Genomic DNA, 17064 nt, shown 5'->3' with positions numbered 1-17064 from the left:
AATCTGTAAATCTCCGTATTCAATCAATGCCAAACCGATCCGTTGCGTGTAATGTGATATGATGTGTTTGTATTTAACATGACGATTCATCAAGGCTCTGTACAGTGCAATGAGATGCAATTATGAGATGCATGCTCTTCGCACGGAGGATCTTGAGAAAGAGAGAGAGCATGCGCAAATGGCTTTGTTTGCTTCTTATTGAAACACATTGAATTGATGTCTTGCAGGAATTAAAACATAATAAATTCAAACTTTTAACTGTTTATGTAAGTCATAAAGATCTGGCAACAATAGGGCGTTCTAGATACATTCTTCTTGTCCTTAATTACTTATGCTTTTGTCCACATTGGATATTCTTTGCTTTACAAACTTTTTTTACTTCACATAATGTAGAGTAAATGACTTTTGTTAGAGCCTTTTTTTACTTTACAGTATGTTTTGGTTTACTGAATAATAATGAATACAGCTCACATCTGATATACATCTATTTGACTGGTCCTTTTTTGTGTTTTTGAGATCCCTGCTATATGATACAGATATCTCACAGTAAACATTTTGCTAAGGCTGCTGACCTACATTATCAATTGAGATATTTTATATAGTGGGATAGTGCCTGCTGGAGCTACAAGAATGATTCTGTCATATAAAAGAAAATTCCATGTAAATTTATGGTTCATTCCAAGTAGTACTAGATGATTGTCTAGACCAGTGGTTCCCAATTAGTTTTTCCTGCGTACCACTTCAAGAAAGAGCTCAAACTCGCGTACCCCTTATAGCAGAAATTCATATTAATCCATACTAATATTATAAATTTGAAGGTAAATCTGTTTGTCTATCGCCTTTTCACATCTAAACTGCTGAACAGGTTTTAATAAAATTTAGCACAGATATCTTACATGTTGGAGATGGACATAGGTTACATTTTACTGCGAGAAAATATCTTACTCCCACGAGAAAATTTGATATAATGCGGGCGAAGCAGTGGGTAGACAGCAAGTGATAAATAGAAAAAGTTTTTTTTACATTTATTACCTTTAAAATACAATTCTAATAATAATGAAAATAACATAAGGTTATTTAATTTTAATGTGATAAATATGCATAATTTTCTTTGCACAACTTTGTAAAATCTGATTGCTTTTTTGGTCAGCTTCAGTCTCAAGTCATCTTTGAGTTGAAGTCGGTGACGATGTTTAGTTTTCATGTTTGTCATGGCCAAAAATCCACTCTCGCAGAGGTATGTTGTGCAAAATGGTAAAAAATATTTATTGCCGCTTTGCTGACATGATGATAATGATAACTGTACAATTTTTGTTTCTTGCACAAGAATTTCATTTAGGCATTGTCACAAATGCATTTTTTTGATGAAATTTCGAAAATATTTTACATTATAAATAAATGAATTTTTGCATTCCACATCATGTTGTAAATTGCCGAATTTTTGATGGTCCACCCATTATTTTTTTTATTGCTTCATCTCATGCATTTAAATTTTAAATCAAATGATTTTAGATTACTGAGCATACCCCTTCATGCAATTTTGCCAATGGTTCCCAATTAGTGGTACGCGTACCCTCAGGGGTACGCGTACCACTAATTGGGAACCATTGGCAAAATTGCATGAAGGGGTATGCTCAGTAATCTAAAATCATTTGATTTAAAATTTAAATGCATGAGATGAAGCAATAAAAAAAATAATGGGTGGACCATCAAAAATTCGGCAATTTACAACATGATGTGGAATGCAAAAATTCATTTATTTATAATGTAAAATATTTTCGAAATTTCATCAAAAAAATGCATTTGTGACAATGCCTAAATGAAATTCTTGTGCAAGAAACAAAAATTGTACAGTTATCATTATCATCATGTCAGCAAAGCGGCAATAAATATTTTTTACCATTTTGCACAACATACCTCTGCGAGAGTGGATTTTTGGCCATGACAAACATGAAAACTAAACATCGTCACCGACTTCAACTCAAAGATGACTTGAGACTGAAGCTGACCAAAAAAGCAATCAGATTTTACAAAGTTGTGCAAAGAAAATTATGCATATTTATCACATTAAAATTAAATAACCTTATGTTATTTTCATTATTATTAGAATTGTATTTTAAAGGTAATAAATGTAAAAAAAACTTTTTCTATTTATCACTTGCTGTCTACCCACTGCTTCGCCCGCATTATATCAAATTTTCTCGTGGGAGTAAGATATTTTCTCGCAGTAAAATGTAACCTATGTCCATCTCCAACATGTAAGATATCTGTGCTAAATTTTATTAAAACCTGTTCAGCAGTTTAGATGTGAAAAGGCGATAGACAAACAGATTTACCTTCAAATTTATAATATTAGTATGGATTAATATGAATTTCTGCTATAATGGGTACGCAAGTTTGAGCTCTTTCTCGAAGTGGTACGCAGGAAAAACTAATTGGGAACCATTGATCTAGACAATCATCTAGTACTACTTGGAATGAACCATAAATTTACATGGAATTTTCTTTTATATGACAGAATCATTCTTGTAGCTCCAGCAGGCACTATCCCACTATATAAAATATCTCAATTGATAATGTAGGTCAGCAGCCTTAGCAAAATGTTTACTGTGAGATATCTGTATCATATAGCAGGGATCTCAAAAACACAAAAAAGGACCAGTCAAATAGATGTATATCAGATGTGAGCTGTATTCATTATTATTCAGTAAACCAAAACATACTGTAAAGTAAAAAAAGGCTCTAACAAAAGTCATTTACTCTACATTATGTGAAGTAAAAAAAGTTTGTAAAGCAAAGAATATCCAATGTGGACAAAAGCATAAGTAATTAAGGACAAGAAGAATGTATCTAGAACGCCCTATTGTTGCCAGATCTTTATGACTTACATAAACAGTTAAAAGTTTGAATTTATTATGTTTTAATTCCTGCAAGACATCAATTCAATGTGTTTCAATAAGAAGCAAACAAAGCCATTTGCGCATGCTCTCTCTCTTTCTCAAGATCCTCCGTGCGAAGAGCATGCATCTCATAATTGCATCTCATTGCACTGTACAGAGCCTTGATGAATCGTCATGTTAAATACAAACACATCATATCACATCACATGCAATGGATCAGTAATTATTAATTAAATTATTATTTATTTAATTATTATTAATTAAATTATGATTTTTAATTAACCGATTCAACCATAATGGGCTGTATCTGGCTCATGGGCTGCCAGTTTTCAACCCCTGCCATATAGGCTACAGATAGAAATAGTGTAGGACAATATTTTTTCATTGATAATAATGAGCATACAGTAATGGTTGGAAAAAAGCAGTTTTTTGAAACAATTATTGTATGCTCATTACAAATTGTTCTTGTTCTATGCTTTTAATTTAAGTTTTAAATTGATCATTCTATTTTATATCATGGTAGCTGCTCAAACAACAAAAATGTTTGAATAATAAAAAATACTGCTGATGAAAGCTTATTTTGGAGAATTTTTGTATTGTTATTATATTTGAAAATATATGAAATATTTTTAACATTAAATAGTTTTTAATTAAAATAAATTTAATAATATGTTACAATTTATTAATTAATGTAAATTTGATTAAACTATATTGGAATAGGAAATTAACAATACATAATAATAATAATTAAAATGTGATTGTAGATTATTATAGTGTGATGTGATAGTAATAATATGAATTAGATATATTTTTGTTGTATTCTTATTTCAATTTGCTTAAATTTTGTATTTTGGTAAGATGACTACTAATAGATTACATACTTGGCAAACATTGGTAATAGTTAGACCCCACCTTATAGTGGCCACCCTGCTTTCTAAGATGTCCTCTCTCAAATTATAAAAAGGACTAAGTGGTGTTGGCTCAGCAAGGCTTACAAGCCGAATTTTAATTTAGTAGTGAATATCAACAAAAAATATTCAAATAGTATTCAATAGAATACTCAGATTCTGTATCTATGGCATGGAAATGGCCTACATTTAGAACATTTTCTAGGAGAAATAGTTTATACAACTGAACATTATAAAGTTGCTCATTTAGTTAATTTTATTTTATTGTACGATTGTTTCAATGCTGCAGAATTACTTTCTGTATTTGAATTGGTTGATTAGTTACAATGATAACAGTATTTCATTTGAACTTCTTTCTTTTTTTTCAAATATCTGAAGATGTGCTACTTAATAGTACTATTAGCTACTAAATTGAAAGCACTAATATATAGTATAGTATTATTTTGCATTTATATATGCCATTGAATAATAATTTTATTTTATTTCATAATAATGGATGGTTTCCTTACCAAAATTAACCAAGAGTACTTTTATATATATTATAAAAATTTCTTAAACAAAAGTTAATTTTTATCCATCTTTGACCATATGGTCCTTGATAAGAAATATTTATCAATATTTGCAGTTTAATTTAAAATGTAAAGATGGCAAAATGATCGTAATGTGATACAGCTGATAACTTTGATTTATGTAAATAGTAATGGGGCAATTTAAAACAAAAAAAATCAGTAAATTCAATGTATTTTGAATTTAAACTTGCTTTTTTAAAATAATTTAAAATATTCAATTTAAAATAATTTTTTTGTATATTGTAATGCATGCATTTTTAATATTGTTTGCATACATTTTTTAATCATAAAATAGTAGAAAATATGTGTATGATATTATTGAGTATAAAATATTAAATATATTCTGAAACATAAAATTTTAAGTTTTAGTTTCTTCTACTTGTGCACTGTTTTTGAATATCATATATCAAAAGATCAAAGGGTTAAGGAAAGCATTAGAAGATAAATTTGAAAGAAAAAAGAAGTAAAATGGAATAGAAAGAATATATTGAAAAGATGAAAAACAAAATAGTTTTAAATTAAATATTGACTTAAGCAATTCAAAATAGAAGAAAGATTCATTAATTTAATAGATCTTAGAAACAAAAGTGTAAAAATTATATGTAAGAAATAAAGTACATAAGAAACTTTTCTCTTTCCAGAAAAAATATATATAAAGAAACAAACATTTTTGATCTGATGTATAGGTTTACATCAGGTTCACTTACACTCATAATAAAAATTCTTTTTTGGAATGTCAAATTATGAATTCAAATAACAACAACTCAAAGCTCGAATAGTATATATAATAAATTGCCAAACAATCGCCTAAATATCGTACTTAAGAGATGGTGCCTAACGCCTACCTCTAATGACAAATTACTTTATTCTAATCATTTAATTAGCATATATAATAGCCTGATATTTAGGCGATCGTTTGGCAATTTATAATATGAATTCAAATTAATTTTTTTGAAATATATGAAAAATTTTTAAAAATTGTTACTTTACATCTGTGTATTAATATTTGTCTCATAAATTAACAATAAATTAATGTTATTTTCATAAAAACTAGTTAATTTATTGTTAATTTATGAGACAAATGTTAACACAAAGATGTAAAGTAATGTTTTTAAAATTTAGGGGTCCATAATGGTTTGTACCCTCATAAATTAATGTAATTTTTACTAACAAAAAAATAAATGCTTCAATACTGCTTTTATTAATAAAGAAACATACTCTACATTTTATTTGTTGAAAAAGAATATGGTAAAAACAACCTACTCTGTCCTTGGGGCCCAGACAAACTCTTGATGTCCTTGACTATGGCAAGGATTTGATTAATATACAGTATTATTGTAGGATTGCATTTGATTATATTGAATGAAAATAATTTTTATATTATTAATGATAATTTTAGTTGTGATGTTTTAATTCAAAAAAGTAAACAAATTTAATTTAATTGTGTATTTTTTACCTGTATAAATGTAATAGTTTCAAATGATTTTGATGATTTGGCATTCTTGGTTTATCCATAATAATTGCTTGTAGTTGAAAATAGTAAACTAATGTAATACCAAATGGATTGATTTATTTCAGTTTATAAGTCAAATAAATAGACTTTTCATTCCGTGTTATAAGTTAATCCACAGTTCTGTTATTATACAAATGATTGTTTTCTGAACTAAGTTACATTTCAATATTCCTTACATGATATTAAAATTAATTATCAATTTATTATTTTATGTTGTATGAAAATGGTGCTAAGTTTTTTAAATTTACTCAGTTTTATTACACATATTGACAATGAAACCAGAAAATTGTGTAACTTTGTTTTTGATTTTCAAAACCGCAATGCAGCGTAATAATCAACACTTGGCATAACTCATTCATTTATTTCAGCTTTTGTTGAATAACTTTGTATAACTTTGTATAAGCCAGTTTTAGAGGAAATCAATAAAACTTTGTATTTCAAATTGTCAAAAGTACACATACACTGTGGATAAAATTTTCGAGCCATCAAATTTATATTATTATATTAACGAATAAGCCGTTACTGTTTGAACAGTAACGGCTTATTCGTTAAGAATTTTTTCTTAAGTAGGATTAACATTTTTTGAAATTTGAATAAAATAAAAGTCTCAAAGAAATGATAAGTAAGCTTATGTAATTTTTTTTTCTAAATTTTCTATATTTATTAGAATTTTAGTACGTAAATTTCAATTCTAATATTGAATAACAAAATATCACAAAAAGTTGACAAGAACAAATAAAAAAGATTTATTTATATAATGACATATATCCTGTGTAAAGATTTAATAATTGTGATGGAATTAATGGCGTGATATTTCTATAATAGAATATGATATACTGTAATGACTAGATTATAGAAACAAATGTTCAAACAGTAATGAATAACCTGTTACTGTTTGAACAGTAACGGGTTATTCGTTAAAGCCTGAAGAAGAGCCCAGGAGGGACGACAAAAACGTTTGCGATTCTAAAAATAGAAGCACTCTGGTTAAAAGGTTTGAGGAGTATTTTAGTTGTACTGTACATACTCATACCAGTTATTAAGTTCATATTATTGAGATGCAATAAAGTTAATTAAATATTTGATTTAGATAAATCTTGTGTTTAATTTCATATGTTACAATATTACAGTCTGATTATATTAAATATAGGCGTATAGTATTGTATTGAAAATTTTTTTTTATTGGAAATTGGAATATATGTATGTTGCCATCTGGTGGCATATTAATAATTAAGAAATTTTAAATAATTTCTTATTAAATTTAAATAAGTCTAAAATTTCTCAAACAATGTATGTGTATATTGCTAATTATAAACTTCCTTGTTAATTTAAAAAAAAAAAGTGATTTACAGGAACTATGAATTAAAAATAATTTTGATTCTAAAATTAAATGATAGTGTGTGCATGAATTCTTTAAGTAATTGATTGGTAGTGTAGTATTTTAATTTTAAAAAGAGGATAAATTATTTAACAGTACATTTCTTTGTATCATTTTTATAATATACTAGCTGTACCTGGCCATGCATTACTGTGGCTCGAAATGTATCTATTATAAATGTATAATACTCCCCGCAGGGGAGAATTCGAAAAATTTCTTTTTAGTGTACATTCTCTTGATGTACCCTATTAAAATGCAATCAAAAATGCAAAAAACCACATCTAAAACAGTATAATAGAAGACCTGTTCTTCACTGTAAGCCTTAATTTTGTCTCTCTCCTTGTGGGGGGGAATTCCAACATCTATATAATATAAAAACACGTGCGTATTTGAATGCAATGTTGTGTGAAAATTTCAAAGCAATCAGTTAAGAACTTTCGGAGATTTAAGATTTTGAACAAACGAACATTTACAGTTTTATTTATCTAGATAGATAGTAATATGACTAAATTAAGATGTTTCTGTTGAATTTATTTTATTGTTTCTTCACACTATTATATATGATTAGTACTTTAACTTAATTATTACAATATGATTTTAATTTTTAATTATAATCTTATTACCTGAATTATCACTATAATTATATATTCAGTTTATTTTTTTCACTTAAAATATTTTATTCTATACTATATATATCACAATATTATCATCACTGCTCTAAACTTTTGTACTTTTTTTTAAATTTTTAATACTAAAAGAACTTGTCTTTTTGGACAGGTTCTTTTAATATTAAAAATAAAAGATCATAAAATAAGAAAATGCTTTCCAGATATTTTTATGTAAATCTCCGAGAGTTGATACAAGTTCATTTCAAGCATATTAATGTGTGTAAATGTTCGGAAGATTGATAATCTATATAACATGAAATGATTGACAAATTAATCAGTAATTTCTATTTAACAGGTCATAATATCATCAATTAACTTACTTAATTCAGTTTGTTTCTAACACATTCATTTTAGATGGCAATAAGGTGTCACAATTCTTTTATTTATGATGATATGTACGTAAGCACATAATTGTATTTAAAAAAAAAATTTCAGGCTTGTGTGAAGATTTTTAAATTATATTTATTTAAAATTCTTAGAAAAAAGAAATCACTTTAATTCAGATTCTTAATATAATGAAGAACAAAGAAAAAGCAAAGAAAAATAATTATTTCTATTTAAGAATTTTTTTTAAGTAGGATTAATATTTTTTGAAATTTGAATAAAATAAAAGTCTCAAAGAAATGATAAGTAAGCTTATGTAATTTTTTTTTCTAAATTTTCTATATTTATTAGAATTTTAGTACGTAAATTTCAATTCTAATATTGAATAACAAAATATCACAAAAAGTTGACAAGAACAAATAAAAAAGATTTATTTATATAATGATGTATATCCTGTGTAAAGATTTAATAATTGTGATGGAATTAATGGCATGATATTTCTATAATAGAATATGATATACTGTAATGACTAGATTATAGAAATAAATGATTTTATACCTAAGTATGTTGGAATTATGATTAGAAACTATGAGAATTGTTCAATACTGTTTAATTGGATGTAATACTGTGTAAATTTTTTTTTATTTCTTTTCTAATTCTGAACTGGTTTAATTTATTTTTATCCTTAGAACATTTTGTATTTGTATTGATGATGATGGTGTATTTTTTATTTTCATTATAAATAAATAAATAAATTATTTATTTATTTTCACTTTGTTCTTGTCATAAATATTCTTCAAGGTTTTACACTGAATATATTTCTATTAATTTAAACAATTAGTATCTGAATATTCTTGTTATATAATTTTAAATTTATAACAATCCATGAAACCTTTTTATAACAGTGTTGTCTCTGTAACAAACTTCACAAACGTTTTTGACCTCCATTGAGGTCTGCTTCAGGTGGTGACTAAATGGTGTCTCCTCTTGACTATTGGAAGGATGACACCCGAGATGTAAATAATTGCGCGTATCGCGTTTCACCCCTCCGCTTGTCCCAGTTCGAATTCTTCAAACAAGTATCTCCACGCCTGCACAATCATTTCTCCATCTTTAAAGTTGATGCAGGTGTCCCCCAATGTTGGCTTTATAAATTGGGGAGATTTATAAAGCTAACATTGATATATCAGGGGTGGGCAAGCAGGAGTTCAGTGGGAACTGAAATGTAGGTTTTGCAAAATGCATGGAAGCCACAGTTCTATACTTTTTTTATTCTGTACCGCAATTTTATTATATAATATAAATATGATATAAAACAAATATTGAATTTTTTAATAAACATATTTTCACAAAATTGTGGAAATAAAACTGTTAAAATAATAATAAAAAGCAGAAATTAGCACTTCAGCAAGAGCTGCAGGTACTCAAAAAGAGCCGCAGTTGCCCATGTCTGGAATATATAATCAGATTTAGATAATCAGAACATTTTTGTAACAATTATTTTCAATCCATTATTGATTCAGTTCTATAATATATTTAAATTGTAAAGTTTGATCCAATAGAAAAATATTTTGTTCTAAAGTTTAAATGTATTGCAAAATTTGATGATGATTCAATAAAGAATTGACAATGATTTTTACAAAATGCTCTTATTTAAAATTATTTTATTAATATTGTTTATAATATACTTGTAAATATATAATACAATATGCAGTATATATAATATATTTTAGAATATGTCATTTATAAACTGTTTTACCACTATACTTTTGTATTTATTTAATTATATTTTAAAGTACTGGTATTTATTTAAATTTTTAATTATTTAAAGAAGGAAATATTGATTTTGTATGATTAAGAAAAAAAAACAGAACAGACATATAGGAATCAGTTATTTACTTATATACTGGAAACAGTTTTAAATCATCTGATCCGGAAAAAGCTGATGTTAGACTGAAAGATTTAAAAATGTTTATTATAAACTATATTACTAATTCCTATCCTCTACTTTATTTTGTTTGTGTTTATAAATTTTTTGAAATTTTATCATCATATTTTCAATTTAACATATACTGTATTTTTAACATAATTATATTATTATTTATTTTAAATGTATTAAATAATTTCTTATATTTGCTATTGCTTAATAATATTATTATTATTTTTTTTAGATATTAAGATCTTGTGCATTTAATATTGTTAATGAAAAATCAGAGAAAATTGAAGTTACAGTTGATACTTTGCAAAAGTTTGTTGGAAAACCACTATTTACTCATGATCGTTTATATGAAAACACTCCACCAGGTGTAGTTATGGGTTTAGCTTGGACTGCTATGGGTAATGAGTTAATAATTCTGATTTTATTATTATTATTATGCTGTTCTTATCTAAAAAAGTAAATTTTATATTTCTAAGGTGGTTCCACATTATACATTGAAACTGCACTCTGTCGTCCATTTGATGAAGAAAAATCAGAAGCTTCACTTCAATTGACAGGACATTTGGGTGATGTTATGAAAGAAAGTGCTAATATTGCATATTCTTTTGCAAAGTCATTTTTATTAAAAGAAAAGCCAGCTAATAATTTTTTACAAAAAGCAAACATCCATTTGCATGTTCCTGAAGTAATTTCTAGTATTATTTTTTTTACAATTTAACTTTTAAAAAACTAAATATTTATAAATTCAATAAATTTTCTTAGGGAGCTGTACCTAAAGATGGTCCAAGTGCAGGGTGCACAATGGTCACTGCTCTTATTTCTCTTGCTTTGAATCAGTCAATTAATAAAAATGTAGCAATGACTGGAGAAGTCTCTCTGACAGGAAAGGTTTTACCCGTTGGTGGTATAAAGGAGAAAACAATTGCTGTTAGTATTTTTCTTTTTTCGCTGATGCAAAAATATTTAATCTAAATTTTCATGTTAAAATCTACAGTTAATTTTTTACAGTAATAATTATTTATCATATATAAAAAAATATTATTTAATATACTTTTTTAAATATATAAATTGTTTTCTAAAGAATTCATGGAGAGTAAGTAGAATAAATGTATATTATTGTACATTAAATTTTTATTATATATATTATAACTTATCGTATGAGCAACAGATTTTATTATATAAGTCTTTTTTAGAGATTAAGACATATTCTAGAAAAGAAATTTTATTTTGAATATTTGATTTAATGTAACTGTAATTTATATAAATTTCAGTAAAATTAGTAACCTTTTGATTTCTCTTATAATTAACTTCGGAAATTAAAATTTTAAGCTATTTTAATAGTTGCATAAGCATCTTAAAGTTAAGAAGATTTGAAGTATTAAAATCTCATCCTAAATCTGATAACGAAATTTATTAAGGCATTCATCATTGTTTGCTGAATTGCATTCACGTCTTGTTTCGGATATGGTTATTTGAATTTGTTTTGAAAATTTATAATGAATTTTGTATTGCTCTTGATAAAAGTAAAGAATTAGAAATGAATATATTATAAAATTAAAATATTTTAAATCATGGATAGAAACAAAAATTTAAATGAATAAGTGATAATCAAACTATTTCATATACCAGTTCAAGCTTTNATTATGCTGTTCTTATCTAAAAAAGTAAATTTTATATTTCTAAGGTGGTTCCACATTATACATTGAAACTGCACTCTGTCGTCCATTTGATGAAGAAAAATCAGAAGCTTCACTTCAATTGACAGGACATTTGGGTGATGTTATGAAAGAAAGTGCTAATATTGCATATTCTTTTGCAAAGTCATTTTTATTAAAAGAAAAGCCAGCTAATAATTTTTTACAAAAAGCAAACATCCATTTGCATGTTCCTGAAGTAATTTCTAGTATTATTTTTTTTACAATTTAACTTTTAAAAAACTAAATATTTATAAATTCAATAAATTTTCTTAGGGAGCTGTACCTAAAGATGGTCCAAGTGCAGGGTGCACAATGGTCACTGCTCTTATTTCTCTTGCTTTGAATCAGTCAATTAATAAAAATGTAGCAATGACTGGAGAAGTCTCTCTGACAGGAAAGGTTTTACCCGTTGGTGGTATAAAGGAGAAAACAATTGCTGTTAGTATTTTTCTTTTTTCGCTGATGCAAAAATATTTAATCTAAATTTTCATGTTAAAATCTACAGTTAATTTTTTACAGTAATAATTATTTATCATATATAAAAAAATATTATTTAATATACTTTTTTAAATATATAAATTGTTTTCTAAAGAATTCATGGAGAGTAAGTAGAATAAATGTATATTATTGTACATTAAATTTTTATTATATATATTATAACTTATCGTATGAGCAACAGATTTTATTATATAAGTCTTTTTTAGAGATTAAGACATATTCTAGAAAAGAAATTTTATTTTGAATATTTGATTTAATGTAACTGTAATTTATATAAATTTCAGTAAAATTAGTAACCTTTTGATTTCTCTTATAATTAACTTCGGAAATTAAAATTTTAAGCTATTTTAATAGTTGCATAAGCATCTTAAAGTTAAGAAGATTTGAAGTATTAAAATCTCATCCTAAATCTGATAACGAAATTTATTAAGGCATTCATCATTGTTTGCTGAATTGCATTCACGTCTTGTTTCGGATATGGTTATTTGAATTTGTTTTGAAAATTTATAATGAATTTTGTATTGCTCTTGATAAAAGTAAAGAATTAGAAATGAATATATTATAAAATTAAAATATTTTAAATCATGGATAGAAACAAAAATTTAAATGAATAAGTGATAATCAAACTATTTCATATACCAGTTCAAGCTTTACATAAACAAGAAGTTAATTACAGATGTTATTGATATAAATTAATTATTATAGTTTAATTATGCAAGAAATTAATGAATTTGGTATAAGAGGTGTTGACCTTCTTTTTTTTTTTAAATAAATTACTACACTAAGCACTTATCTACAGATGCAAATATATATGTTATGTCTAAAGTCTGTGAATCAGATAAAGCTAGGATTAACTGGCTAATGCTCACTTTATCTAAGTCTTTTGGTTAAAGCAAATAACAATTTATTAATTTTGAACTCTATCCAAATCACATGCAGATAAAGCTGACATTATCCAAATGTTGATGGATGAAACAAAACCAAAACTTGAAATCTGGATTTTATCAACTCCATTTTGGTTAAAATGAGTAGCAAATTAAAATTCCACTTTAGCCAGATAATCTGTGATCTTTCCAATGAAAATTAGATGGATAAAGAAGTAATTTTATTTTTTTAAATCAACTAGAATTTAATATTTTTATTGCATAAAAAATCAGGTAAACAAAAATAAATGTTGCCAATTACAGTAGGGCGTCGTTTATCCGAAAGCCGGTTATCTGAAACATCGGTTAACCGAAAGCATTCCAGTCGGCAAATTTAAATTTTTGCTAGTGCTGTGGCGCTGCAATCTTTGGCTATATCTTGGGCCTACTCCAATAGTACTGGTATTTATTTAAATTTTTAATTATTTAAAGAAGGAAATATTGATTTTGTATGATTAAGAAAAAAAAACAGAACAGACATATAGGAATCAGTTATTTACTTATATACTGGAAACAGTTTTAAATCATCTGATCCGGAAAAAGCTGATGTTAGACTGAAAGATTTAAAAATGTTTATTATAAACTATATTACTAATTCCTATCCTCTACTTTATTTTGTTTGTGTTTATAAATTTTTTGAAATTTTATCATCATATTTTCAATTTAACATATACTGTATTTTTAACATAATTATATTATTATTTATTTTAAATGTATTAAATAATTTCTTATATTTGCTATTGCTTAATAATATTATTATTATTTTTTTTAGATATTAAGATCTTGTGCATTTAATATTGTTAATGAAAAATCAGAGAAAATTGAAGTTACAGTTGATACTTTGCAAAAGTTTGTTGGAAAACCACTATTTACTCATGATCGTTTATATGAAAACACTCCACCAGGTGTAGTTATGGGTTTAGCTTGGACTGCTATGGGTAATGAGTTAATAATTCTGATTTTATTATTATTATTATGCTGTTCTTATCTAAAAAAGTAAATTTTATATTTCTAAGGTGGTTCCACATTATACATTGAAACTGCACTCTGTCGTCCATTTGATGAAGAAAAATCAGAAGCTTCACTTCAATTGACAGGACATTTGGGTGATGTTATGNCAAATATTTGTGTTTTTCAAATAAATTTTTGTTTGTTTCCTTTATAATAAATGAATTTGTTTATTTCTAAGTAAAAATTGAAAGGGTCTGTAGAAGTAATTTTTTAAAATATCCTTGTTCGTGATAAAGTTTTAATACTTATTACTATAATCTGACCTCTTTCAATGTGGCTAAGAAGAACAAAAAGGTTGGACACCCTGTTCTAAAGTATAATTTTTTTGTTTATATATTTTTATTTTGTTTGTAAAAAATAAAGAAATAATTTTTAACGATACAATAGCCACGATTATTATTTTAAAAAGTATACGTTAGGCTTAACATCTACGAAAATTCAACGTGAAGCGACACGCATCGGATTTCGGAGAATCCGATCGGAGAAAAATTTCAACACGGGATAGGTTAATATATTTTTTCGTATGTAATCGGTTATCCGAAAAATAAGTTATCCAAACAACCCCAGTTCTCAGTTGATTTGGATAAACGACGCTCTACTGTATGTCATAAAAGTATCATCAGATTTAACTGTAAAGTAACAAAAAGTAGTACTTTGATTTACAGATAACCAATATATACATAGATTTTAAATGGCATATTAACAGGGATTAATTATAGTAATAAATACAATTGGAAAAAAAAGTCACTATGTTGCAGTTTTTAACATGTTTTCAATTTTTTATGACACAGCCTCAAGTAAAGGTAGTATTGCAGGATGTTTTTATGTAATCTTTTGTCTGTTCGAAAAGACTTTAAGACATTAGTTTATTGTAGACAGATAAAAATTATCAGATTGAAAAAATTGTTGCCACATCAAAAATTGGCATGAAATCTCATGATATATTGACAGACATGGCAATGTTGCTCTGTTCCTACTATCCATGTTGTAGCTAAAAAACAAAATACTTGCATTCATAAAAAAAACAACATCTGTATTCAACTCTATTCAAACAATAGTAGATAGACTTCTCATTATCTGGATAAAGCCCAAATTTTAAGCTTTGTTCTTTCTTTATTCATTCATTTTTGGATAATGTTAGCATTATCCTCTTGCAACTTGGATAAAGTTAACATTAGCCAGTTAATTCAATTCTATCTTTATCCAATTCCAGGCTTTAGCTGTAACACACACACACAAATACAGTACTATATTGATATATACTACTAACTTGTAAGATGTACTGTGATTTTGAAATCAAATTTTAAGAGTTTTTTGATTGAACAATTTTGTATTAACTATTTTTATTGAGGTTTTTTAATTTTTCAGACTTCTGGTTAGAAGTCTGAAAAAAAAAAAATACAAATATTAGGCAATGTTTGACAATGCTCTTCTGCATATATAATACCATTAAATACTATGTTTATTTTAATATTTAAATTAAATTATTTTTGTACTGCTTTTTTTTTAAACTGATGTGAGCAATATAACTGAAGATATCCATTAATTGGTGCATAATGTACCAATTTCTATTTGCTGATTGTTGATTTGGACTGTTACTGTAAGATGTTGTTAATTGTAAGATACGCCTCTATTTTGTACAAGTAAAAATTAATTTTAAAAGTGTGCTCTGAGATTAAGAAAAAATATGATATAGTCAAATCTTGGGTTTCAAATATCTCGCTTTTCAAACTATTCAGTTTACAAACAAAATTTTGAATTCCATATTCTCCCCAGTTACCATATGTTAACTCATTTGCCAAACAAGCTACTCATCAAGAGTTGAGAACCACAGATTAAAGCTGTGGTTTTCAACCTTTCTGATGTTGCGGAACAATATTTGTATACTTTTTGTTACATGAAGCATTAGCATCAATACATTCAAAAATTGCTAAGCAATTCCACGTTTACTATTCTCAGGAAACAATGAAGCAATAAACTAATAAACTTTAATATGTTGAATAAAATAGAAACATGGAGTTATCTACGAATATATAGCAATGGGAATAAATAAAAACTTTAAAATCTTTTCTTTAATGGAGCACTCGAGGTAGGTTTGCAGAACACTAGTTAAGAACCACTGGATTAGAGAGACAAAAACAGTCAACTCCTTATACTTACTTTGATTTTGAAAGTCAACAGCCCGATTAATCAATGACAGGAGTACCAATTCAGAAGTTTGTTGCACCGAAATTGCCTTGCATCTCGGTGTCACAAAAGATTGCGAGAGGCCATGATACAAACCATCAATTTTAATATACAGTAATACCCCGACTTACGCAAACCCGGAGTTACGTGATTTTCAAATCTCGTCAATTCGTCTTTTGTTTGAGCGCCATTCAACCCTTGATTACTCACTCCCCCCACACTATTGTTCAGCTTACATGTTCGGATGTGTCGCGCAGAATCCACACATAGCTACAATTTATTTTGTGTTATTTATTTCTGTGTTTGTTATATCTACGGAGACTCGAGAGACTCTACTACGTCATCCAAACGAAGTAGAACTAATTCTTTTGCATCAAACAAGAAAAGAAAAACTTTATCTTTGGAATGTAAAGTTAACTTTGAATATGTTCGTAAAGTCGAACGAGTTAAACGAGAATGACATCATCGTTATTCCTATTTCGTTAGACTTTTTGAACGATTCGTTACTAACGCGTTTAACTCGTTTGACTTTACGAACGTACCCATTAT

The 17064-nt window shown here is 26.7% G+C and overlaps 1 protein-coding gene across 1 annotated transcript in view; it reads left to right on the top strand.

Moving 5' to 3' along the window:
- Positions 1-17064, top strand: part of LOC111625267 (lon protease homolog, mitochondrial-like) — a 71923-nt gene that overhangs the window by 49621 nt on the left and 5238 nt on the right. The window contains exons 15-17 of the mRNA XM_023368369.1: positions 10432-10597; positions 10676-10884; positions 10962-11126. Coding sequence (XP_023224137.1) covers positions 10432-10597; positions 10676-10884; positions 10962-11126 — 540 coding nt within the window. The remainder of the gene's footprint in view (positions 1-10431; positions 10598-10675; positions 10885-10961; positions 11127-17064) is intronic.

This window comes from Centruroides sculpturatus, unplaced genomic scaffold, assembly GCF_000671375.1.
Source record: "Centruroides sculpturatus isolate CEXI.00-Female unplaced genomic scaffold, Cexi_2.0 scaffold221, whole genome shotgun sequence".
Lineage (NCBI taxonomy): Eukaryota > Metazoa > Arthropoda > Arachnida > Scorpiones > Buthidae > Centruroides > Centruroides sculpturatus.
This window is presented reverse-complemented; position numbering and strand designations above follow the sequence as displayed.